The 21,072-nt window shown below is 46.2% G+C and overlaps 1 protein-coding gene across 6 annotated transcripts in view; it reads right to left on the bottom strand.

Moving 5' to 3' along the window:
* LOC137554713 (uncharacterized) overlaps positions 1 to 21,072 on the bottom strand; it is a 91,590-nt gene that overhangs the window by 60,671 nt on the left and 9,847 nt on the right. For 2 of the 6 annotated variants that reach the window (XM_068271523.1, XM_068271518.1), the window contains exons 1-4: positions 8,877 to 9,241; positions 6,027 to 6,090; positions 5,088 to 5,135; positions 1,721 to 1,999 (exon numbers count right to left, since the gene is read on the bottom strand). In XM_068271523.1, coding sequence (XP_068127624.1) covers positions 1,721 to 1,999; positions 5,088 to 5,135; positions 6,027 to 6,090; positions 8,877 to 8,888 — 403 coding nt within the window. In that variant the 5' untranslated portion in view covers positions 8,889 to 9,241. Of the gene's footprint in view, positions 1 to 1,720; positions 2,000 to 5,087; positions 5,136 to 6,026; positions 6,091 to 8,290; positions 8,322 to 8,456; positions 8,664 to 8,876; positions 9,242 to 11,217; positions 11,251 to 21,072 lie in introns of those variants that run through there. The other 4 variants (XM_068271521.1, XM_068271519.1, XM_068271522.1 and 1 more) reach the window with 4 other exon arrangements.

Genomic DNA, 21,072 nt, shown 5'->3' on the forward strand with positions numbered 1-21,072 from the left:
CTTCCAGCGTGATGTCAGAAAGGTGCTTCAGTGTGGCCGGTGCCGTGGTCACTTAGAAGCGCTCTTGTCTGTCCACCCAGACTGTGGACAGACTGACTTTTTAAAAAATGAACCAGGCTTGGGCGGTTGGTGAGTTCCTGGCCCCTGTTGTTGGCAAGAGGGGGAAATGAAGTGGCTGAGTGGGAATCACTATGCCTGCTTCACCACCCTTTACCACCACAACCCTGACTCCATCTTCATTAAGCCAGGTTCAAATTTTTTTTACAGCCGTGGTACCAACACACTAAGTGCCATGGTGAACTATGTAAACACAATAGCTGTGTAATTTTTTTTGGAGGTGTCTGTGCTTTCCAAGTTGTGGGGAGGCCCCAACTGCGGCAGTACGACCGCTTCATGGAACCTCTCCTTTTTTAATGTTTTACCTGTGCCATGGTACCAACACTAAGTGCCATAGCGATTATATGAACACAATAGCTGTGTAATTGTTTTGGAGGTGTCTGTGCTGTCCAAGTTGTGGTTAGGCCCCAACTGCGGCAGTACGACTGCTTCCTGTAACCTCTCCTTTTTTAATGTTTTACCTGTGCCGTGGTACCAGGTGCCATAGCGATTCTCCGAACACAATAGCTGTGTAATTTTTTTTGGAGGTGTTTGTGCTGTCCAAGTTGTGGTTAGGCCCCAACTGCGGCAATACGACCGTTTCCTGGAACCTCTCCTTTTTTTAATGTTTTACCTGCGCCGTGGTACCAACACCGCTTCCTGGAACCTAGTCCTGACTCCTGATGTTAATTTACATTTTTTTGGGGGGGGGGGGGGGGGGGGAGGGGGGGATTTTAAGTCCCCACATCATCAATTAGTGTTTCCCTTTACAAAATAATGATGCTACATGCCTCCTATAACCTAAAAAAAGTTTTTAAAGCAATTTAAAGGCCACTTCCGGTTTTCCACCCGGATATCCGAATCCGTCGGATATTGTGGTCGGATATCCAACCCGGATTCGGATTGAAACATTTTTGATACAGATATCCGACCCGGATTGGATAGAGGGGTATCCGAATCCGAATTAGTTCCAGACAGTGAAAAATGGTATCCGAGCAGCACTGCAGATTACCTAATTAAAGAGGAACTGTAGTGAATAATTAATAAAATTGCTTTTTTTTTTTTTACAATATTCACATGTAGATTATGTGGCTAGTGTAAAATATTTTCTCTACCTGATTTACATTCTAAAATGTGGGATGGGGGTGACATCTTCAGTTTTGCCAGGTGTACTGTACAGAATGTTCATTACTGAGAGTTCCATGCACAGAGGGAGATACTAGTTGCCTGGCAGTTAAAAAAAACTTTTATTTCCCACAATGCAACAAGGTCCACAGACAGAAAACTGTCAGGAGGAACATGGTCATGACATCACACTGTGGAAGGGGTTTCACCACAATATCAGCCATACAGCTTCCCTTAGCTGCTGTTGCCTAAAGAGAACAAAAGTATTAACGTGTTAGACTTGGAAAATATAGGAGCAATGGCTTTATGTAAAAAGTGATTAATAATTATGTGGAACTACCGTTTAATTTTTAACAATGTTTTATTTTTTTGTAACAGCCAGTAAATCCGTGAAAATTTCATTTTTTTGTGGTTATAGGAAGATCAACCGAGAAATAAGCCATGTTATTTAATCCAATAACAGATACCATTTCAGAGTAAAGCATATAAGTCACCTCACCTGATACAGTTATAAGGATTCCTTCACTTATAGGAGATATGTAGCCAGCTTCCCAGTACTGACAGGTATATCTTCCTCCATGGGTGTAATCAAGCGTTTGTATTTTATAGTTATATGTTTTATCAGACTGGAAGATGCTCTTTGAATCCTTATAGAAAGAAAACTGTTTATTGCTGTAATCATTAAAGACATTACACGTCAGAGTCAGCGATTTTCCTTTTAGATGCACTCCGTAGTCAGGTGACACAGTGAGTATTGGGGGAGATGCTTCCGAACAACCTACAAGAGATATGTGTTATTTTATCCGTTTACAGCTGTCGTTCACACAGTTGTGATGTGCTATTTCCTCAACAATTTCCATAACACACAAGTGAACACAATACTTACCGGTATATTTTCCCCAGAACCAAAATTCCTTACAACGGTCAAGCTTTGAATCGTTCTAAAAGGCTTGAATAAAAATATCTACCAAGCATCAAGGGAACTTTAGCACTACCAGGAGCTAATATATATGAAATAAAAGGGAAATATTTCAGTACTGACCTTCCCCCAAGACCAAGATTATACCATTTCAATTATGTTTTTCGGTTCATTACTCCTTCCAAAACCGAGATTAAACAAAAGTTCCCACGACTAGTTTAGGAAGGGTTGGGGCTATGGTTACATCGAGCATTGCCTTTTTATAGTTTTAGTTTTAGATTTATGAATGAGTGTTTCCGCCTGCTTGAGGAGGATTTTCTTTTTTTTTATAGACTTTATTTTTTTGTAAACATTTTTTTTTCTAACAGCAATACAAATAAGTAATATGTACAAACCATACAAAAGGCAATACATAAAAGTGGTATTTTGCAACTTCCAATTTAAAGCTTCATACAATTATCATAAAAGACCCAGGCAAAATTCTCTTAGCATTATGTTTTACATCCTGTGCACAAAGTTGATCCAGACCTTGCTAGGTAGGGATCTAAATGCACCAAAATTATACCGCCGGCGCTAGCACCTTAGTTTCACCTATAGATTAAGACATTCAAACTCATATATCCGTCCCATTCTATCCTCCTTCCACCTCTTCCTCACATACAAAGAAAGAAAGAAAAGAGAGAGAAGAAGAAGAAAAAAAGGGGGATCCTTCTCACTTTCCAGTCCTCCACCTGTCTATACATTTTGCTTGCGTATATGACATACCCTCCCAGAGAGCATATTCTATATCTCTATCCAGGTGTAACCCATATTTTCCACATCTTATTTTATCCCTCGCTACCATTTTTAGACTAGAGGGTTACTCTCGACCCATCTATCATTTATATTCCTCCAAGGTACTAAACTCACACCAGTTTTTCCATGTGGCTCTATATTGATCACCCTGTCCCCTGATTGACTTAGTTAATTCCTCTAGCTGTTGAGTCTTTGCAATTTCACTCAGCCATTCCATTAGGTTTGGTGGCAAGTGTGACCTCCAGTGTCTGCCATTTGAAAACCTGGCAGCATTTATCAGATGAAAACACAGGGAGCTTGAGGAGGATTTTCATGAGTCAGATGCTTTGCCGTGGCTCGTTGAACAGTATAGCCGGAGAGACGGCAGAAGAAGTGACATGTGGCGTCTTCTCCTGGCGGGCTTTGGCAGAGCAATGGGTGGTTGCCAGAGTGGCACCGGTGGTGACCATAGGTCACTTAAATCAAGATTTAAAGGAGAAGAAACAAGTAAAAGAAGAAGGAACTTTATTCTTCTATTTTTTTAACATGAAGGTATAGTGTTAAAAGTGACTGTCTCTACCAATTTATCTGGAAGGAGCAGGACATCTGGGGGTCCTCTTATTAGAGGGGGCTCCCAATTTCCAACATAAGCCCCTAGGACTTATCACCCCCACCTCCTCCTGGTTACCGTAGGTAGGGAAGAGCCCCTTGTCCATGATATAGGTAAGGACTCTGTAGGAGAGGGGGAGGCTTGGTCACCCCACTCATACACCGCCACCAAATCATGTACCATGTGGGCTGATATGGCTAGTATGGCGAAGGCCAGCAAAGGTTGACTCAGCCCTCCTGGCTATACCAGGCTTCATGAGTGACAAGTGGTTAGCTGCTGATTCAGATACAATAATGAGGACATTGATAGTAAGCCTGTCACTGTTATCAGTCAGATGGTTGCACTCTCTTAGTAACATTTGCTTACATGACTTTGAATGAGCTTTTGTGAGACATTCTATCAAATTGTTAGGCTGATGTAGGATAGCAATGCCAGCAATGTTTACATACTATGAAAAGTCCTATGGAGTAATTTTAAAAGGAACCAGTATTGAAAAGTTTAGGCTGAAGTGGTGAATGAGGTTAGACAGTTGACAGTGAAGTCAGACAAAAAGAGTATTTCACATGAACAACTGATATCAGTATAGTGAACTACTTTTCTGTTTATTTGCTGGATTCTTGCCGCCGCCTGCAAGTGTCCATCACTTGCGGTGCTCCCTTGCATGAATATCTGTGTGGGTGGTAGCTCTAGACGTGAGATACGGTGGTATTTTATTGAGCAGCAAGCACACCTCTAGCTGGGAAATTTGAATATAGTTGTGAGTGGCTACTCTGTTGCTTTGGCAGCCTATGAGCCACTGGTACTTGTTATCCCGCCTGAATTTTCCCATCCCCAAAAAAGCTCTGCCCCTGGCCTGTGTACTTTGCCTTTGATAGCATTAGTTACTGTGAAATTAGCTGCTAAGGTGTAAATTGGGTTGATTTGTGGTTGTGACCTTGATTAACTTGGTGACCCTGTTTGGACTGCTGCCTGTACTGATCTCTGGTTTTAGTGACTATACCTTTGCCTGGCCTCAGATTCTTCTGTGTTTTGACCCTTGGCTTTCCTGACCTTGAGTTTGTCCATCTGCACCCCATCCCATTGGATTGATGATCAACTGACATCTGTGTATGACTTTAGGCTGTTTCCTATCTTGCCCTGCCCAGTAAGGTGCGGTAATACTTCTGCCTTCAATCCTTCAGTTCCTATACCTTGCGCACTAAATGCCTGGGTGTACCCATGTGCTGGAACATTGTATAAAGTCTTCCAAGGCTGAGCAGGGATGAGCCACATAGGGTGAAGACTGCAGTGGAGATTGGGGCAGTGGGACTGAAAGCCAGGCAGATCTGGAAGGTCTTACACCACACTGCTGCAGAATACATATTCTAAACAGTTTTAATTGTATTTCCATTTCTACAACAGACAGAAGCTGATATCTATGTCTTCTTCATTGAATTTGTTACGACCAGTGACTTTTCAGACTTGTAGAAGTTGAGCTAGGTTTAAAATTAGGAAATACGGTACAGTTATTCCTTGTCATAGCCTGCACTGAATATCCCAATAAATGTACAACTGTGTACTCACCAATCAAATGCGTTACATGTACAAATATCCAGATGATATTGCAGCAGCCTGTGAATAGCAAGAACAGATTTAATGCCACAATATGCATCTATACACTACGATGCCTACATACATACATACGTAGACATATGACTATGGTAGGGATTAGAGTGTGAGCTCCTCTGAGGGACAGGGAAGTGACAAGACAATATACTCTGTACAGCGCTGTGAACTATGTTGGTTTCTATACAAATACTAAATAATAATGATAGCTCTAACACAGTGTGTTGCAGCCATATAAAAATAAGAAGGATGCCACTTATTTATGTTGCTTAGCTTTTCCTTTGGCTCCAAGACAGCACACCCCAGCAGAACATTCCCACTTCGAGTCATAGCAAATCGGGAGAAGTAATTTGGGGTCCGGCCATGGCCGTTTTCCTGAATAACCCATGCAGGGACTATAGCATTTCTGCTATAGGCGCACCAAGCCGCGGCGCGCTAACGGATGCCGAAAAGCCCTGCCTCGTTCATTGTCAGTCCCAAAAAAGCTGTACGAACTGGCTCTAAAAATCTGACTAAAAGTCAAGTGGCCACTATTTTAGGCAAGAAAAAAAATGTTTTTCTTTTAGTTAATTTTGGCACATGTGGCTTATTTCCTGTGAATGGACAAAAATCAGCAGATGTGCTAATAGCCTTCTTAGAATTATTTCAGTACACATTAAGGCTAGGTTCACATCACAATTGTCCAAGAGCACACAATGCAGTGTCCAGTTGGAGTCCCTAGCAGATTCGTTCTGTGAGAAATGCATCCGCTGTCTAAAATACTTGCACAAGTCACATTAGGGATGAGGGCAATAATGTTAATTACATTTTCAAATATTGTATTTCTTAGCACTTTTGAATCTCAAAACCTGTCTAACTGCCCCCCTCCAAAAAAAAACCCAAAAATCACTGCCTTACCCCCCATAGTTGTGTGGATCTTCTTTGGTAATCTCTTTATCACCAGCACAGGTGGGCATTCAATCTGTAATGAAAGTCCAGGTAATCTGATACAAACTCTTTACTTTAAAATAGATAGATGGGTAAGGGGGCCCACTAATTATACAATATTGATTGTACAATCTTACTAAATCTACAATAGGAAGTAGAAGGGCAGAACCGTTAAACCTATAGGTAGACCTTCATATTGCATCAAAGTGGTAAATTGTACAATCAAGACTGTATAGTTGATGGGCCCCTCTATTGGACCATTACTGTACTTAAAGCAAACTTGAAGCGAAAATAAACGTATGAGATAATGAATTATATGTGTAGGACAAAGGCTAAGAAATAGAACATTATTAGCAAAGAAAAGCGTCTCATATTGTTTTCCTGTACAGGAAGAGTTTAAAAAAACCTTCAGTCAATATTTATTCAAAGGAGCTTCTCTGAGCTATTCAACCCACTGAATTGAATACAGTACTGTTTTCTAAAGCACTTAAACAGCCAAGAAACAGTAAGGGCTGGTGCACACCGAGCGGCTTTTTCAGCGTTTCTGCAGCTGCTTGCGGCTGCGGATCCGCTTGGTTAATGTATCTCAATGGGGTGGTTCACACCAGAGCGGGAGGCGTTTTGCAGAAACGCATACTCCTGGGGTGAGGCATTTTTTTGGATTGCGGATGCGTTTCTGCCTCAATGTTAAGTATAGGAAAAACGCAAACCGCTCTGAAAATTGGCAGTTCAGAGCGGTTTTGCAGGCGTTTTTCTTACAGTAGCTGTTCAGTAACAGCTTTACTGTAACAATATCTGAAATCTACTACACCAAAAACGCTTCACAAAACCGCAAAATGCTAGCTGAAACGCTGCAGAAAAATAACAAAAAGTGTTTTAAAATCTGCTAGCATTTTGCTGATCTGCTAGCGGGTTTCGTTGTGCACCAGGCCTAAGAGACAGCTTGAGATAAGGTTTTACTGCAGGAAAGTTCAAAGGGTCAATATTTCTGTTTTGTTTTATAGCTTAAAAGGCAGGGTGTGCTTTTAAAACTACAACTGTGACAGTATGATGCAATGTTATTTAAAACAAGCTATATAACGGAAAATAAAAATACAAGACTCTTTTCTTTGCTACTAATGTGTTATTAATTCTCCGTACTATACATACAATTCATTATATCATCCTTTTTTTTCCGATTTAGGTTTGCTTTTTACTACATCGTAACAAATAGGTAGACTCCGGCGGAAACAGTAAATTCGGGCGCCTGAGGCTAGTGGACAAATCGGGCGCCGCCATTCACTCCTATAATAAATATCGTTTAATGGGCGCCCGATAGGAAAAAAGGGCGCCGGAGAAAACTAACGTTTTAAAAGCGGCGCCCGGAGACTTAATGTTTTATTACTGTTTCTCATGATTACACATTATTTAATGATTTATACATTTTTAAATATTATTTTTAAACGAAAAACAGTACAATATTTTTTCCAAACATTATTTTTAAACAAAAAACAGTACTTTTTTTTTTTATTTTTTTTTTCCATTATTTTTAAACGAAAAAACCAACAGGGGGGGTCTTAGGTTTAGGCACCAACAGGGGGGTCTTAGGTTTAGGCACCAACAGGGGGTCTTAGGTTTAGGCACCAAAAGGGGGGTCTTAGGTTTAGGCACCAACAGGGGGGTATTAGGTTTAGGCACCAACAGGGGGTCTTAGGTTTAGGCACCAACAGGGGGGTCTTAGGTTTAGGCACCAACAGGGGGGTCTTAGGTTTAGGCACTAACAGGGGGGTCTTAGGTTTAGGCACCAACAGGGGGGTCTTAGGTTTAGGCACTAACAGGGGGGTCTTAGGTTTAGGCACCAACAGGGGGGTCTTAGGTTTAGGCACTAATAGGGGGGTCTAGGGGTTAGGGGTAGGTACAGGGAGGGTTACTTAGGCACCAACAGGGGGGGTCTTAGGTTTAGGCATCAACAGGGGGGTCTAGGGGTTAGGGGTAGGTACAGGGAGGGTTACTTAGTAATTTTTTTTTAAACGTTATTATACGTTTCACTATTTAAACGAAAGATTAACGTTTTTACAATTGCCGATTTAATGCACATTATTTAATGATTTATAACTTTAAAAAACATTAATTTTAAACGAAATACAGTACAATACATTTTTAAACGTTATCCATGCTTATCGTTAAAAACCCGGCGCCCTTTTTTCCCAGCGCCCCTTTTTAACGTACGCCTGAGTAATTGTTCTGTTACTCACCCCCCACAGGAACAGGTAAACAATCTCCAAACTAAAAGGAATATTAGTATTTAAAAACATACATATATTAGATTCCAGTATATAGACTTTACAAAGTGTATGACTTATTCTATCTTAATGGTCCTAAATGTACAAATCTTAGCTGAGATAATGAGAATGTGCTCACCCTCACCTTGTTATCAGAAGCAGAGCGAGTCCTATGGAAGCTGTCAGATCAGAAGGCTTTGCTTCCGTATAGCTACCGAGCTTTGCAAGACATTTGTAGCTAGAGAGTTTTGGTTCCTAATTTAGAGTGGTTCTTCTGATAACAGTGACCTATATGCAATTATCTGAGCTCCTTCTGAGAACACTCAGTTAGAATGTGAAAGCAGATCTGGAAGAAAAGCATCTTAAAATAAAGAAATGTTTACCACAGTAGGCGTGTGTGCACTAAAATGCATTAAGCAAAATTACGTGTGTGAAGTCTTATGCACGAAGAGTAGAGCCTAATGCATGCACCGTAATGTATTGCGTTCTGCTCTACTTATCATGCAGTAGAACTTTAAAGAGAATCTGTACTCTGAAATTCTTACAATAAAAAGCATACCATTCTATTCATTATGTGCTCCTGGTCCCCTCTGTGCTGTTTCTGCCATTCTCTGCTGCAAACCTGGCTTGTAATTGCCAGTTTTAGGCAGTGTTTACAAACAAACTAACCAGCTTCTAATAGGCTCAGCTAAGCAGAGTGTGTTAGTCACACAGAGCCTGCAGGGGGTGTGTACAGCTTCTAGCTAATCACAAGCAGCCCTGCACATTCCAGTCTGACTGCCTCAGCCTGACTGTGCCGACTGTAGAGAGAAGATTAGATCATATAACAGAGATAACACAGCTACTGTGCAATTAGGAAAAGCTGCAGTAAGCCAGACCACATTAGAAAAGGCATAGGAACTTATAGCATAGAAGAAATAAAGATAAACAATTTGTTACAGAGTCTCTTTAAGCATATTATTCTGCTGAACAGAGTTGAGTGCATACACCCCTAGGTGTCATGACTGCCGTGCATGATCACCACCGAGTTCCCCTCCCTCAACATAGAAAACCAAGAGTCTAGAGCAGAGGTGGGCAAACTATGGCCCGCAGGCCATACCCAGCCCCAATGCAGGCACTGTGGGCAGGATTCAATCTCCTCACTTCCCTCCCTCCCTGCAGAGCTGCGGGTGGAGCATAATGACAGATTACTCCCCCAGTTACAACTTCCAGCACGGATCTCCTAGGCCAGTCATGTGACCCGCCATAAGTACGTGCCAGAGTGTCACATGATGCCACTGTTGTCATGGAGATCAGCGCTGGATGCTGTTATTGGGTGAGTAACTTGTCATTAAGCTCCGCTCACATCTCTACAGGGAGAGGAATTCAACCCTGCATCAGGCTGCCATATGGGGCATACATGGCTACCTATACTGGGGAGAGGGCTGCCATATGCGGTACATGTGACTACCTATATTGGGGAAGGGGCTGCCATATTGGGTACATGAGATGAGGCTACCTATACTGGGGAGGGGGCTTCCATACAGGGCACACATGGCTACCTATACTGCAGGAGGGGGCTTCCATATGGGGGCACAAACAGCTATCTATATTTCATACGGTGGCTGCTATACTAGAGGCAGACATGGCTACCCATACTGCTACTGCAGGAAGGAGGCTGCTATACTGGGGGTACACCTGGCTACCCATACTGCAGGAGGAGGCTGCTATACCGGGGGCACACCTGGCTACCTATAATGGGGAAAGCTCATTGGCTAACTGAACTGGGGAACACATTTTGTTTTCAGTATGAAGGGGAGGGGTAATGCATCAGCTACCTACACTGGTCCGCACCCCCCCCCCACCCCTCCCCATCAAATGTAAGGTCGCTTTGTGGCTTGCAGCCCCTGGCCTAGAACTAAAAATAATCCAAACAAATTTGTGTGCCCGCTATTAGTAGCTGCAGCTTGCGGGTGCTCAGATTAGCTTGGGGATTAAAGTTGGGGAGGGGGGCTTAAAGTGGATCTGAGATGAACTTTTACTCATTGCATAATTGTGTTCTTTTCCTGTTGTTTATAGAGCATTCCTCAAGCCAAATACTTTTTTCTTTTTGTTTTAATACTCTAATTCCCTATAAACTAAACAAGCCTTGCCCACAGGTTTTCAGAGAGCCTTGGCATTTTCAGACAGTAGCAAGAGATCATGGGAGCTCAGTCTAGGCAGGAGGAGGGGGAGGTATTACTAGCCAGAGATTTCAGAGGCAGAGGGGAGGAGGAGGGGGGATTAGGTTTTTTTCACAGGCTGAGTGCTGTGTGTAATGTTTACAAACAACATGGCTGCTGTCATTGTATCACAGGAAAAAATAAACATATTCAATTGAAGCTGTTTGCAGCTAGATTTGCTGTGTAAACTATCTAAACTTTAGATAAGATATATAGACAAGTTACTTGTTATAGTTAGTTTTTCATCTCGTTTAAAGAGAACCAGAGACGAAGCACCCTCATGTATTTTACCATATATATCAATGGGAACGTGACAGTAAACACCTACCATGCTCTCTATTTCATTCTGCTCTGCTAAATCTGCCTGTTATCAGCCCTGATAAGAATCCCAGACTGAGCATTCAGTCTAGCTTTTCCCGGAATGATTATAGCTGAGTCAGTCTTCTGTGATGTCTTTTCAAGCCCAAGCCTGCCCCCTTGTGGCTCTGCTTTGCTGCTTTGAGGATAAATAGCAGCAGTCTCTGGTTCCCTTTAAGGTTAGGTGCCTAGGTGGGGGTTAAGTTGATCGCAAAGACCAGCTATGTCACTAATAAAAGTAATTCACCTGAATGAATGGTACACATTAGTTCAAAGGAACAGCAGTCTGATTGCACACAACAGATAAAACTCCAATACAGAATCTCAAACATACCAACATACCACATTCCAGAAGCGTAAGTGCAGCTATGAGCCCTTCACCCAGAGGAAATAAAAGAATGCATTAATTAAAAAAATGATTCTAGAAGGGTAAATGTAATGAAGGAAAAGTATGCATAGGAGAAATTCTTACAAACTGGGTATTTTCATGGATCAATGAGTAATTAATGGCAACTAGTGATGCTCAAATACCCCTATTTAAAATTCGAGTTTGGTCGAATTCGAATAGTAAATTATTCGAGGTCAGTCGAATATTCGAGTCGAATAATTTTTACTATTCGATTCGACCTCGGACTTCGAGCTCACTATTCGAGTCGGTATTCGAGCTCACTATTCGAGCTGACTATTCGAATTGGCCTTAAATAGCTTCCAACACTTGTTTTGAGGGTGAATGATGCAAGAAACATCTTTTTTTCCAAGTAACAACAGCAAGTGATTATGTGGGGATGTTCCTTTAAAAAAAAAATGTGGAAAGAGAAGTTGTGTCCTAAATTTTGTTCAGTAGTGTTACTGTATATACTTGTTCTTCTTCTTCTTTATCTTTCTTCTTCTTCTAGATCTTCTTCTTCTATATCTTCTTCTTCTTCTTCTTCTTCTTCTTCATCATCTTCTTCTTCTTCTTCTTCTTCATCATCTTCTTCTTCATCTTCTTCTTCATCTTCATCTTCTTCTTCATCTTCATCTTCTTCATCTTCTTCTTCTTCATCTTCTTCTTCTTCTTCTTCTTCATCTTCTTCTTCTTCATCTTCTTCTTCTTCATCTTCTTCTTCTTCATCTTCTTCATCTTCTTCTTCTTCATCTTCTTCATCTTCTTCTTCTTCTTCTTCATCTTCTTCTTCTTCATCTTCTTCTTCTTCATCTTCTTCATCTTCTTCTTCTTTTTCATCTTCTTTTTCATCTTCTTCTTCATCTTCATCTTCATCTTCTTCTTCATCTTCTTCTTCTTCATCTTCTTCATCTTCTTCTTCTTTATCTTCTTCTTCTTTTTCATCTTCTTCTTCATCATCTTCACGTATTTCTCTTTTCAATTTTTTTTTAAAGAAATGCAGCTATTTTTGAGCGTAACAAATAGCTGGTGGGCGCACGCATGTTGGAAGCGCCATTGTATGTGCTCCCTGGCAGTGGAAACACAAAGACAGCAGGAGGTAAATTCAGCAGCAGGAGGAGGAGGATGAGTGTGTGGCAGCAGGCAGTCAATGAGGCAGGCAGCTCGCCGTGACATAATAGCCCTGGTACCTAGCGGTGATACCAGGGCTGTAAATAAACACAACAGGAGGTCCCAGACAGCGGTCGTGCAGCCCACATTGTGTCCAATACACAACTGGGACAACACAGTTTTCAACCCGGGCACCTCAGAAAAATTAAACCTTTTTTTTTTTTTAATGGTTTTTTGGTTTTTGGTTTTACAACCAATATAGCTATTGTTTGACGTAATAGCTGGTGGCAGAGTGGCAGCAGAAGAAGGTAATGCTGTGTACCCTGGCAGTGGGAAACACAGACAGACAGCAGCAGCAGGAGGAGGAATGGAGGAGTAGGCGAGCAGCTATTGTTTGACGTAATAGCTGGTGGCAGAGTGGCAGCAGAAGGTAAATCATCTGTGTACCCTGGCAGTGGGAAACACAGACAGACAGCAGCAGCAGCAGCAGCAGGAGGAGGTGTGGAGGAGCAGTGTGAGTGTGGCAGCAGGTAGGCAGCGTGACATAATAGCCCTGGTACCTAGCGGTGATACCAGGGCTGTAAATAAACACAACAGGAGGTCCCAGACAGCGGTCGTGCAGCCCACATTGTGTCCAATACACAACTGGGACAACACAGTTTTCAACCCGGGCACCTCAGAAAAATTAAACCTTTTTTTTTTTTTAATGGTTTTTTGGTTTTTGGTTTTACAACCAATATAGCTATTGTTTGACGTAATAGCTGGTGGCAGAGTGGCAGCAGAAGAAGGTAATGCTGTGTACCCTGGCAGTGGGAAACACAGACAGACAGCAGCAGCAGGAGGAGGAATGGAGGAGTAGGCGAGCAGCTATTGTTTGACGTAATAGCTGGTGGCAGAGTGGCAGCAGAAGGTAAATCATCTGTGTACCCTGGCAGTGGGAAACACAGACAGACAGCAGCAGCAGCAGCAGGAGGAGGTGTGGAGGAGCAGTGTGAGTGTGGCAGCAGGTAGGCAGCGTGACATAATAGCCCTGGTACCTAGCGGTGATACCAGGGCTGTAAATAAACACAACAGGAGGTCCCAGACAGCGGTCGTGCAGCCCACATTGTGTCCAATACACAACTGGGACAACACAGTTTTCAACCCGGGCACCTCAGAAAAATTAAACCTTTTTTTTTTTTTAATGGTTTTTTGGTTTTTGGTTTTACAACCAATATAGCTATTGTTTGACGTAATAGCTGGTGGCAGAGTGGCAGCAGAAGAAGGTAATGCTGTGTACCCTGGCAGTGGGAAACACAGACAGACAGCAGAAGGGCAGTACACAGCAGCCCACTGTAGGTGTAAAATGTGTGGCTGCAGGCGACGTAATAGTCAAAGTGAACCAGGCTGGCTTAGTGAGCAGGAGCCAGGAGGTGGTAAAGGGTGGTAAGGCACATTAACGATGGTTCCGGCAGCCAGTTCATGTCCCCCTCTCGCCGACAACAGGGGCCAGGAACTCGCCTTCCACCCACGCCTGGTTCATCTTGAGAAACGTCAGTCTGTCCACAGACTTGTGAGACAGACGTGAGCGTTTCTCGGTGACCACGCCACCAGCTGCACTGAAGCAGCGCTCGGACAGCACGCTGGAAGGGGGGCAGGACAGCACTTCCAGGGCGTACTGCGCCAGCTCGCTCCAGATCTCCATGCGCTTGACCCAATACTCCATGGGATCAACAGGGGCATCGCTGTCAAGCCCGCTGTACGACCCCATGTAGTCAGCCACCATGCGGGTCAGGCGCTGGCTGTGACCGGAGGAGGATGCTGCTGCATGCATCTCCTCTCTAGTCACTGCTGCCGGAGCCTCTACAGTCCTGTAGAGCTCGTGGCTGAGAGACAGCAGGTCTGTGGGGCGCTTGCTGCTGCTGGATGCAGGCACCTGCTGCTGCCTCTGTGCTGGCTGCTGGACAGTGGGGGCGGAAGGCTGGGGGAAGGCTTCCTCCAAGCGCTCAACAAGGGCCTGCTGCAAGCTCCTTATTTGTTGCGCTGGGTCTCCTCCTGCAGGCGGCAGGAACTGGCTCAACTTCCCCTTGAGGCGTGGGTCCAACATCATGCTGATCCAGATCTCCTCCCTCTGCTTCATCTGGATCACCCTGGGGTCCCTGCGCAGGCACGTCAGCATGTGCGCTGCCATTGGGAAGAGGCGGGCCACGTCTGCTGGCACATCGACGTCAGTGCTGTCCTCATCCTCCTCCTCTGCCGCCTCATCCTCTCTCCACCCCCGCACCAACTCAGCTGCGCTGTGCTGATCCCCCTCATCAGCAGCCAGGTCAGGGACCTCCACCAAGTCCTCCTCCTCCTCCCCCTCAGAGGTGGACTGCGCAGCTGGTTGCCGCTCCTGCTGGTCCAAGGCTGCCGCTCCCTGTTCCAGCAAAGCATCGAGGGCCCTGTTCAGCAGAGAAACCAGGGGCACCCACTCGCAGACCATAGCATGGTCCCTGCTCACCATGTTTGTGGCCTGCAGGAAGGGAGCCAGCACAAAGCACACCTGCTGCATGTGCCTCCAGTCATCATCGGGGACGATGGACGGGATGTTGCTGGTCTTGTCCCTTCTCTGAGCTGCGGAAACAGTGGCCAGGGCAAGGTACTGTTTGACAGCGCGCCTCTGTTCAACCAGACGCTCCAACATCGCCAGGGTGGAGTTCCAGCGAGTCGGAACGTCAAGGATCAGCCGATGGCGTGGCAGATCCAGCTCCTTTTGCACGTCTTCCAGGCTCGCACAGGCTGCAGCTAGTGTTGGGCGAACAGTGTTCGCCACTGTTCGGGTTCTGCAGAACATCACCCTGTTCGGGTGATGTTCGAGTTCGGCCGAACACCTGACGGTGCTCGGCCAAACCGTTCGGCCATATGGCCGAACTAAGAGCGCATGGCCGAACGTTCCCCGAACGTTCGGCTAGCGCTGTGATTGGCCGAACGGGTCACGTGGTTCGGACCCGAACGCGCTCTGATTGGCCGAACTGTCACGTGGTTCGGGTAAATAAATACCCGAACCACGTCATATCTCCGCCATTTGTCTGTGGGTTTAGCTTTGGGTAGGCAGGCAGGGTAGTTCGCGCTCCAGCCACGCTAGCCAGGGTCCCCCCCAGTCATTGTGTGTCGCTGCTGGGAATAGTAGTACACCGCTCGCTCAGCATTCTGTTTACTGCCACTCTGTGTACCTCGCTCAGCCACACTATATAGCATTCTGTTTACTGCCACTCTGTGTCTGCTGGGAATAGTAGTACACCGCTTGCACAGCCACACTATATAGCATTCTGTTTACTGCCACTCTGTGTACCTCGCTCAGCCACACTATATAGCATTCTGTTTACTGCCACTCTGTGTCTGCTGGGAATAGTGGTACACCGCTCGCTCAGCCACACTATATAGCATTCTGTTCACTGTTCTGTGTCTGCTTGGAATAGTGGTACACCGCTCGTTCAGCCACACTATATAGCATTCTGTGTACTGTTCTGTGTCTGCTGGGAACAGTAGTACACCGCTCGTTCAGCCACACTATATAGCATTCTGTGTACTGTTCTGTGTCTGCTGGGAACAGTAGTACACCGCTCGCTCAGCCACACTATATAGCATTCTGTTCACTGTTCTGTGTCTGCTGGGAATAGTGGTACACCGCTCGCTCAGCCACACTATATAGCATTCTGTTCACTGTTCTGTGTCTGCTGGGAATAGTGGTACACCGCTCGCTCAGCCACACTATATAGCATTCTGTTTACTGTTCTGTGTCTGCTGGGAATAGTGGTACACCGCTCGCTCATCCACACTATATAGCATTCTGTTCACTGTTCTGTGTCTGCTGGGAATAGTGGTACACCGCTCGCTCAGCCACACTATATAGCATTCTGTTCACTGTTCTGTGTCTGCTGGGAATAGTGGTACACCGCTCGCTCAGCCACACTATATAGCATTCTGTTCACTGTTCTGTGTCTGCTGGGAATAGTGGTACACCGCTCGCTCAGCCACACTATATAGCATTCTGTTCACTGTTCTGTGTCTGCTGGGAATAGTGGTACACCGCTCGCTCAGCCACACTATATAGCATTCTGTTCACTGTTCTGTGTCTGCTGGGAATAGTGGTACACCGCTCGCTCAGCCACACTATATAGCATTCTGTTTACTGTTCTGTGTCTGCTGGGAATAGTGGTACACCGCTCGCTCATCCACACTATATAGCATTCTGTTCACTGTTCTGTGTCTGCTGGGAATAGTGGTACACCGCTCGCTCAGCCACACTATATAGCATTCTGTTCACTGTTCTGTGTCTGCTGGGAATAGTGGTACACCGCTCGCTCAGCCACACTATATAGCATTCTGTTCACTGTTCTGTGTCTGCTGGGAACAGTGGTACACCGCTCGTTCAGCCACACTATATAGCATTCTGTGTACTGTTCTGTGTCTGCTGGGAACAGTAGTACACCGCTCGTTCAGCCACACTATATAGCATTCTGTGTACTGTTCTGTGTCTGCTGGGAACAGTAGTACACCGCTCGTTCAGCCACACTATATAGCATTCTGTTCACTGTTCTGTGTCTGCTGGGAATAGTGGTACACCGCTCGCTCAGCCACACTATATAGCATTCTGTTCACTGTTCTGTGTCTGCTGGGAACAGTAGTACACCGCTCGTTCAGCCACACTATATAGCATTCTGTGTACTGTTCTGTGTCTGCTGGGAACAGTAGTACACCGCTCGTTCAGCCACACTATATAGCATTCTGTTCACTGTTCTGTGTCTGCTGGGAATAGTGGTACACCGCTCGCTCAGCCACACTATATAGCATTCTGTGTACTGTTCTGTGTCTGCTGGGAACAGTAGTACACCGCTCGTTCAGCCACACTATATAGCATTCTGTTCACTGTTCTGTGTCTGCTGGGAATAGTGGTACACCGCTCGCTCAGCCACACTATATAGCATTCTGTTCACTGTTCTGTGTCTGCTGGGAATAGTGGTACACCGCTCACCCGTCACTGTATAGCATTGTGCTCTGTGTCGCTGCTGGGAATAGTGGTACTGTATAGCATTTCTGTACTGCCACTGTACTGCTGCCAGTCAGCGTGTACTGTAAGGATAAGTGAAATGAGGAAGAAATCCGGTGAAAGAGGGAGGGGCAAGGGAAGAGGTGTTTCCCCTGACGGTTCACGTACAGGCCACAGGGGAGCACCCAAGAAAACCCACTCAATACCACCCATGTTGTCCAGGACAACAACCCTCACAAATCCAAAAGAACAGGACCAGATAATTACTTGGATGACCTCTCAAGCGTCCAGCAGTGGGTTAAGCAGCACCAGCACATCACGCACGAGGTCCGAGTCCTCAGCCAGTTACAAGGAGCCAGTGGGCACAAAGCTGACACAACCGGCAGCGACACCACGCACACAACTGCCAGATAACCAGTCCGATGAATTACCTCAGGACACAATGGGGTATTCGCAGGAGCTATTCCCAGCCCAACAAACTTCCACCTTTCAAAGGTCAATGGAGGAACAGCCAGAAATGTTGTGCCTGGATTCACAACCGTTAACTGTGGGAAATGTACCGCGCACTGAAATACGAGGCGAGTCCGAAGAGGACTCGGAAACCCAAATCCCAGAGCAATTTGGGCAGGAGGGGTTGCAATTGCAGGAGGTCGGCCGACAAGATCTGGAAGACGACGTTGGAGTGTGCTGCGCAGAGGTTGTTGTGGGGAGCTCTACTCCACGGCGGTGGCCCACAATGACATATGACGAGTTTGAGGAGATGGAAGAGGAGGGTATGGACAATGTGGACAGAGACCCAGATTTTGTTTGTGAACGAGAACATCGCCGTCGTAGCAGCAGCACAGATGAGTCTGTTGAAGAACACACTGCTGCACGAGTTCGCCTTGTGCCACAAGGTAGGCGGCGCGCAATTTCAGGCACCACAAGCGTGGAAGTTCAAGTGAGAGGCAAAAGAGGAGCAAACAGAAATCGCCAGCAAGGAGGCAGGTGCTCCAAAGTCTGGGCTTTCTTTGAAGACTGCACTGAGGATGTTACCATGGCGATTTGCAAGGTGTGCAAGACCCGCCTGAGCAGGGGGAAAAATATTAACAACCTCTCCACCACCAGCATGAGCCGTCACATGCTATCCAAACATCCCACTCTTTGGGCAAACGCGTCAGGACAGGGTACCAGAAACAACACTGCCTCCCTTGGGTTCACCAGACCCGCCTCAGCAGCAGCAGTAGCCCAGCCATTGCGTGGTTCACAACATTCACAAACATCAGACGACGCTGACACTGTCACTTTCCGGAGTAGTGCTCTTGAGGTCTCCCAGTGTTCATCAAACACAACAACCAACAGCCCTTCCGTGTGCAGCGCTACGGTTCAGTTGTCTGTGTCGGAGATGTTTGAGCGCAAGAGGAAATTGCCAGCAAATGACCCCCGGGCCGTGGCAGTAACAGCCAGCATAGCCAAGCTTCTGGCCTGCGAAATGCTGCCATATCGATTGGTGGAGACAAACAGCTTCAAGGGCATGATGTCAGTGGCCATCCCACGTTACGTGGTTCCCAGCCGCTACCACTTTGCACGCTCTGCAGTGCCTGAGTTGCATGAGCACGTGGTCAGCAAAATAACCCGAAGCTTGAAGAATGCCGTTGCCTGCAAGGTTCACCTCACCACTGACACCTGGACGAGTGCGTTCGGCCAGGGTAGATACATCTCCCTTACCGCGCACTGGGTGAACCTTGTGGAGCCTGGCAGCGATTCCTCACCTGCTACGGCACGGGTGTTGCCCACGCCACAAACAGCTGCACCGCCGTCCCTCCCACTGGATAACAGCAGCACCTACCTCTCTGACTCCTTCTCCTCCAACGCATCTCAAAGCTGTACCTCATCCGGAAACGCTAACCCAGCAGCAGTAGGATCGTGGAAGCAGTGCAGCACAGCTGTTGGCATGCGTCAGCAAGCGTTGCTGAAGCTAATCTGCCTTGGGGATAAGCAGCACACAGGGGAGGAAATTTGGAGGGGAATAAAGGAACAGACGGATTTGTGGCTGGCACCGCTGGACCTGAAACCGGGCATGGTTGTGTGTGATAATGGGAGTAATCTCATTCGCGCTTTAAGGTTGGCTAAGCTGACACACATCCCTTGCCTGGCGCACGTGATGAACCTAGTAGTTCAGCGGTTCCTGAGGACATACCCAGGCGTGCCCGATCTGCTGTTGAAGGTGCGTCGAGTGTCCAAACATTGTAGAAATTCCAGTACTGCTTCGGGGGCACTCGCCAAGATGCAGGAGCGCTTCAATCTCCCCCACCATCGCTTGCTGTGTGATGTCCCTACGCGCTGGAATTCTACGCTGCACATGCTAGCCCGCTTTTGCGAGCAGAAGAGTGCAGTGGTCCAGTACATGACGGCGCAGTACCGAGGCGCATCCGGCCAGCTGCCAAGCTTCTGTGGATCCGATTGGGCCAACATGTTGGACCTCTGCCAAGTCCTCCAAAATTTTGAGCAATCCACGTTGCTTGTGAGCAGTGACAACTCTTCAGTCAGCATTACCATACCACTGCTGTGTTTACTGAAGAGGTCGATGTTAAAAATCAAGGAAACAGCTGTCATGATGCAACTGGGGGAATCTGAAGGAGAAAACGATCAGCGTGATGGTACCAACATCAGGCCATCCGCCTCAGGGAACGCTGGCCCCAGCAGCTATGACGAAGAAGAGGAGGAGGAACAGCTGGAGTTGGAGCAGGAATTTCATGCCACCACTGACGAGGGCCAGAGCGGTGCACGTTGGACTTCCACAATTCAACGCGAATGGTCAGCAGAAGCAGACCAGGAGGAAGGTGACGACTATGATGCATCACAACAACTATCACAACGCTCACAAGAGGATGATGAGGATTCTGGTAGGACTCTGGCACACATGGCTCAATTCATGCTAGACTGCATTGAACGTGACCCACGCATTGTGCGCATTCTGGACAACACCAATTACTGGGTTTATACCCTTCTGGATCCACGGTACAAACACAATGTTCCAAAACTGCTTGAAGAAAGAGTCAGACAGGTCAAAATGGAAGAATACCAGCAGGCCCTTGTGGAGACTTTAGAGAGGAGATTGACATCCTCCCCCTCCTCTAGCCAGTTGTACGCAGACAGACTGACTTCCGCAAACCCAGGACGACCAGGAGGGCAGCAAACAACGCAAGCCGCAGCTAGTACCCAAAAGGGAATGGTATCGGCAGTGTCCTTGGAGTGGGAAAATTTTCTGACACCCATGCAGCCGCAGCCCACTGAACAGCAAGCGTGCAGATCCACCTCCAACACCGATCGCCTGGAGAAGATGGTCAAGGACTACATGTCAGATGGCGTAGCTGTGTCGAACCATCCATCTGCACCCTTCAACTATTGGGTATCGAAGCTAGACACCTGGCACGAACTGGCAATGTACGCAATAGAGGTGCTGGCTTGCCCGGCAGCCAGCGTTATGTCGGAACGCTGTTTCAGTGCTGCCGGAGGCATCGTCACAGATCGGCGTATCCGCCTCTCTACAGACAATGCAGACCGTCTGACTCAAATTAAAATGAATCAATCCTGGATTGGAAATGACTACGCAACACTCCAGGACCCCAACCAAGTAACATGACCAATGAACATCTGGGATGGTGTTGCGTTTCCGGGCCCTGTTTATTGAACCTCTCATCTGTATTAC

The sequence above is a fragment of the Hyperolius riggenbachi genome, chromosome 1, assembly GCF_040937935.1.
Source record: "Hyperolius riggenbachi isolate aHypRig1 chromosome 1, aHypRig1.pri, whole genome shotgun sequence".
In the NCBI taxonomy this organism is placed as follows: Eukaryota; Metazoa; Chordata; class Amphibia; order Anura; family Hyperoliidae; genus Hyperolius; species Hyperolius riggenbachi.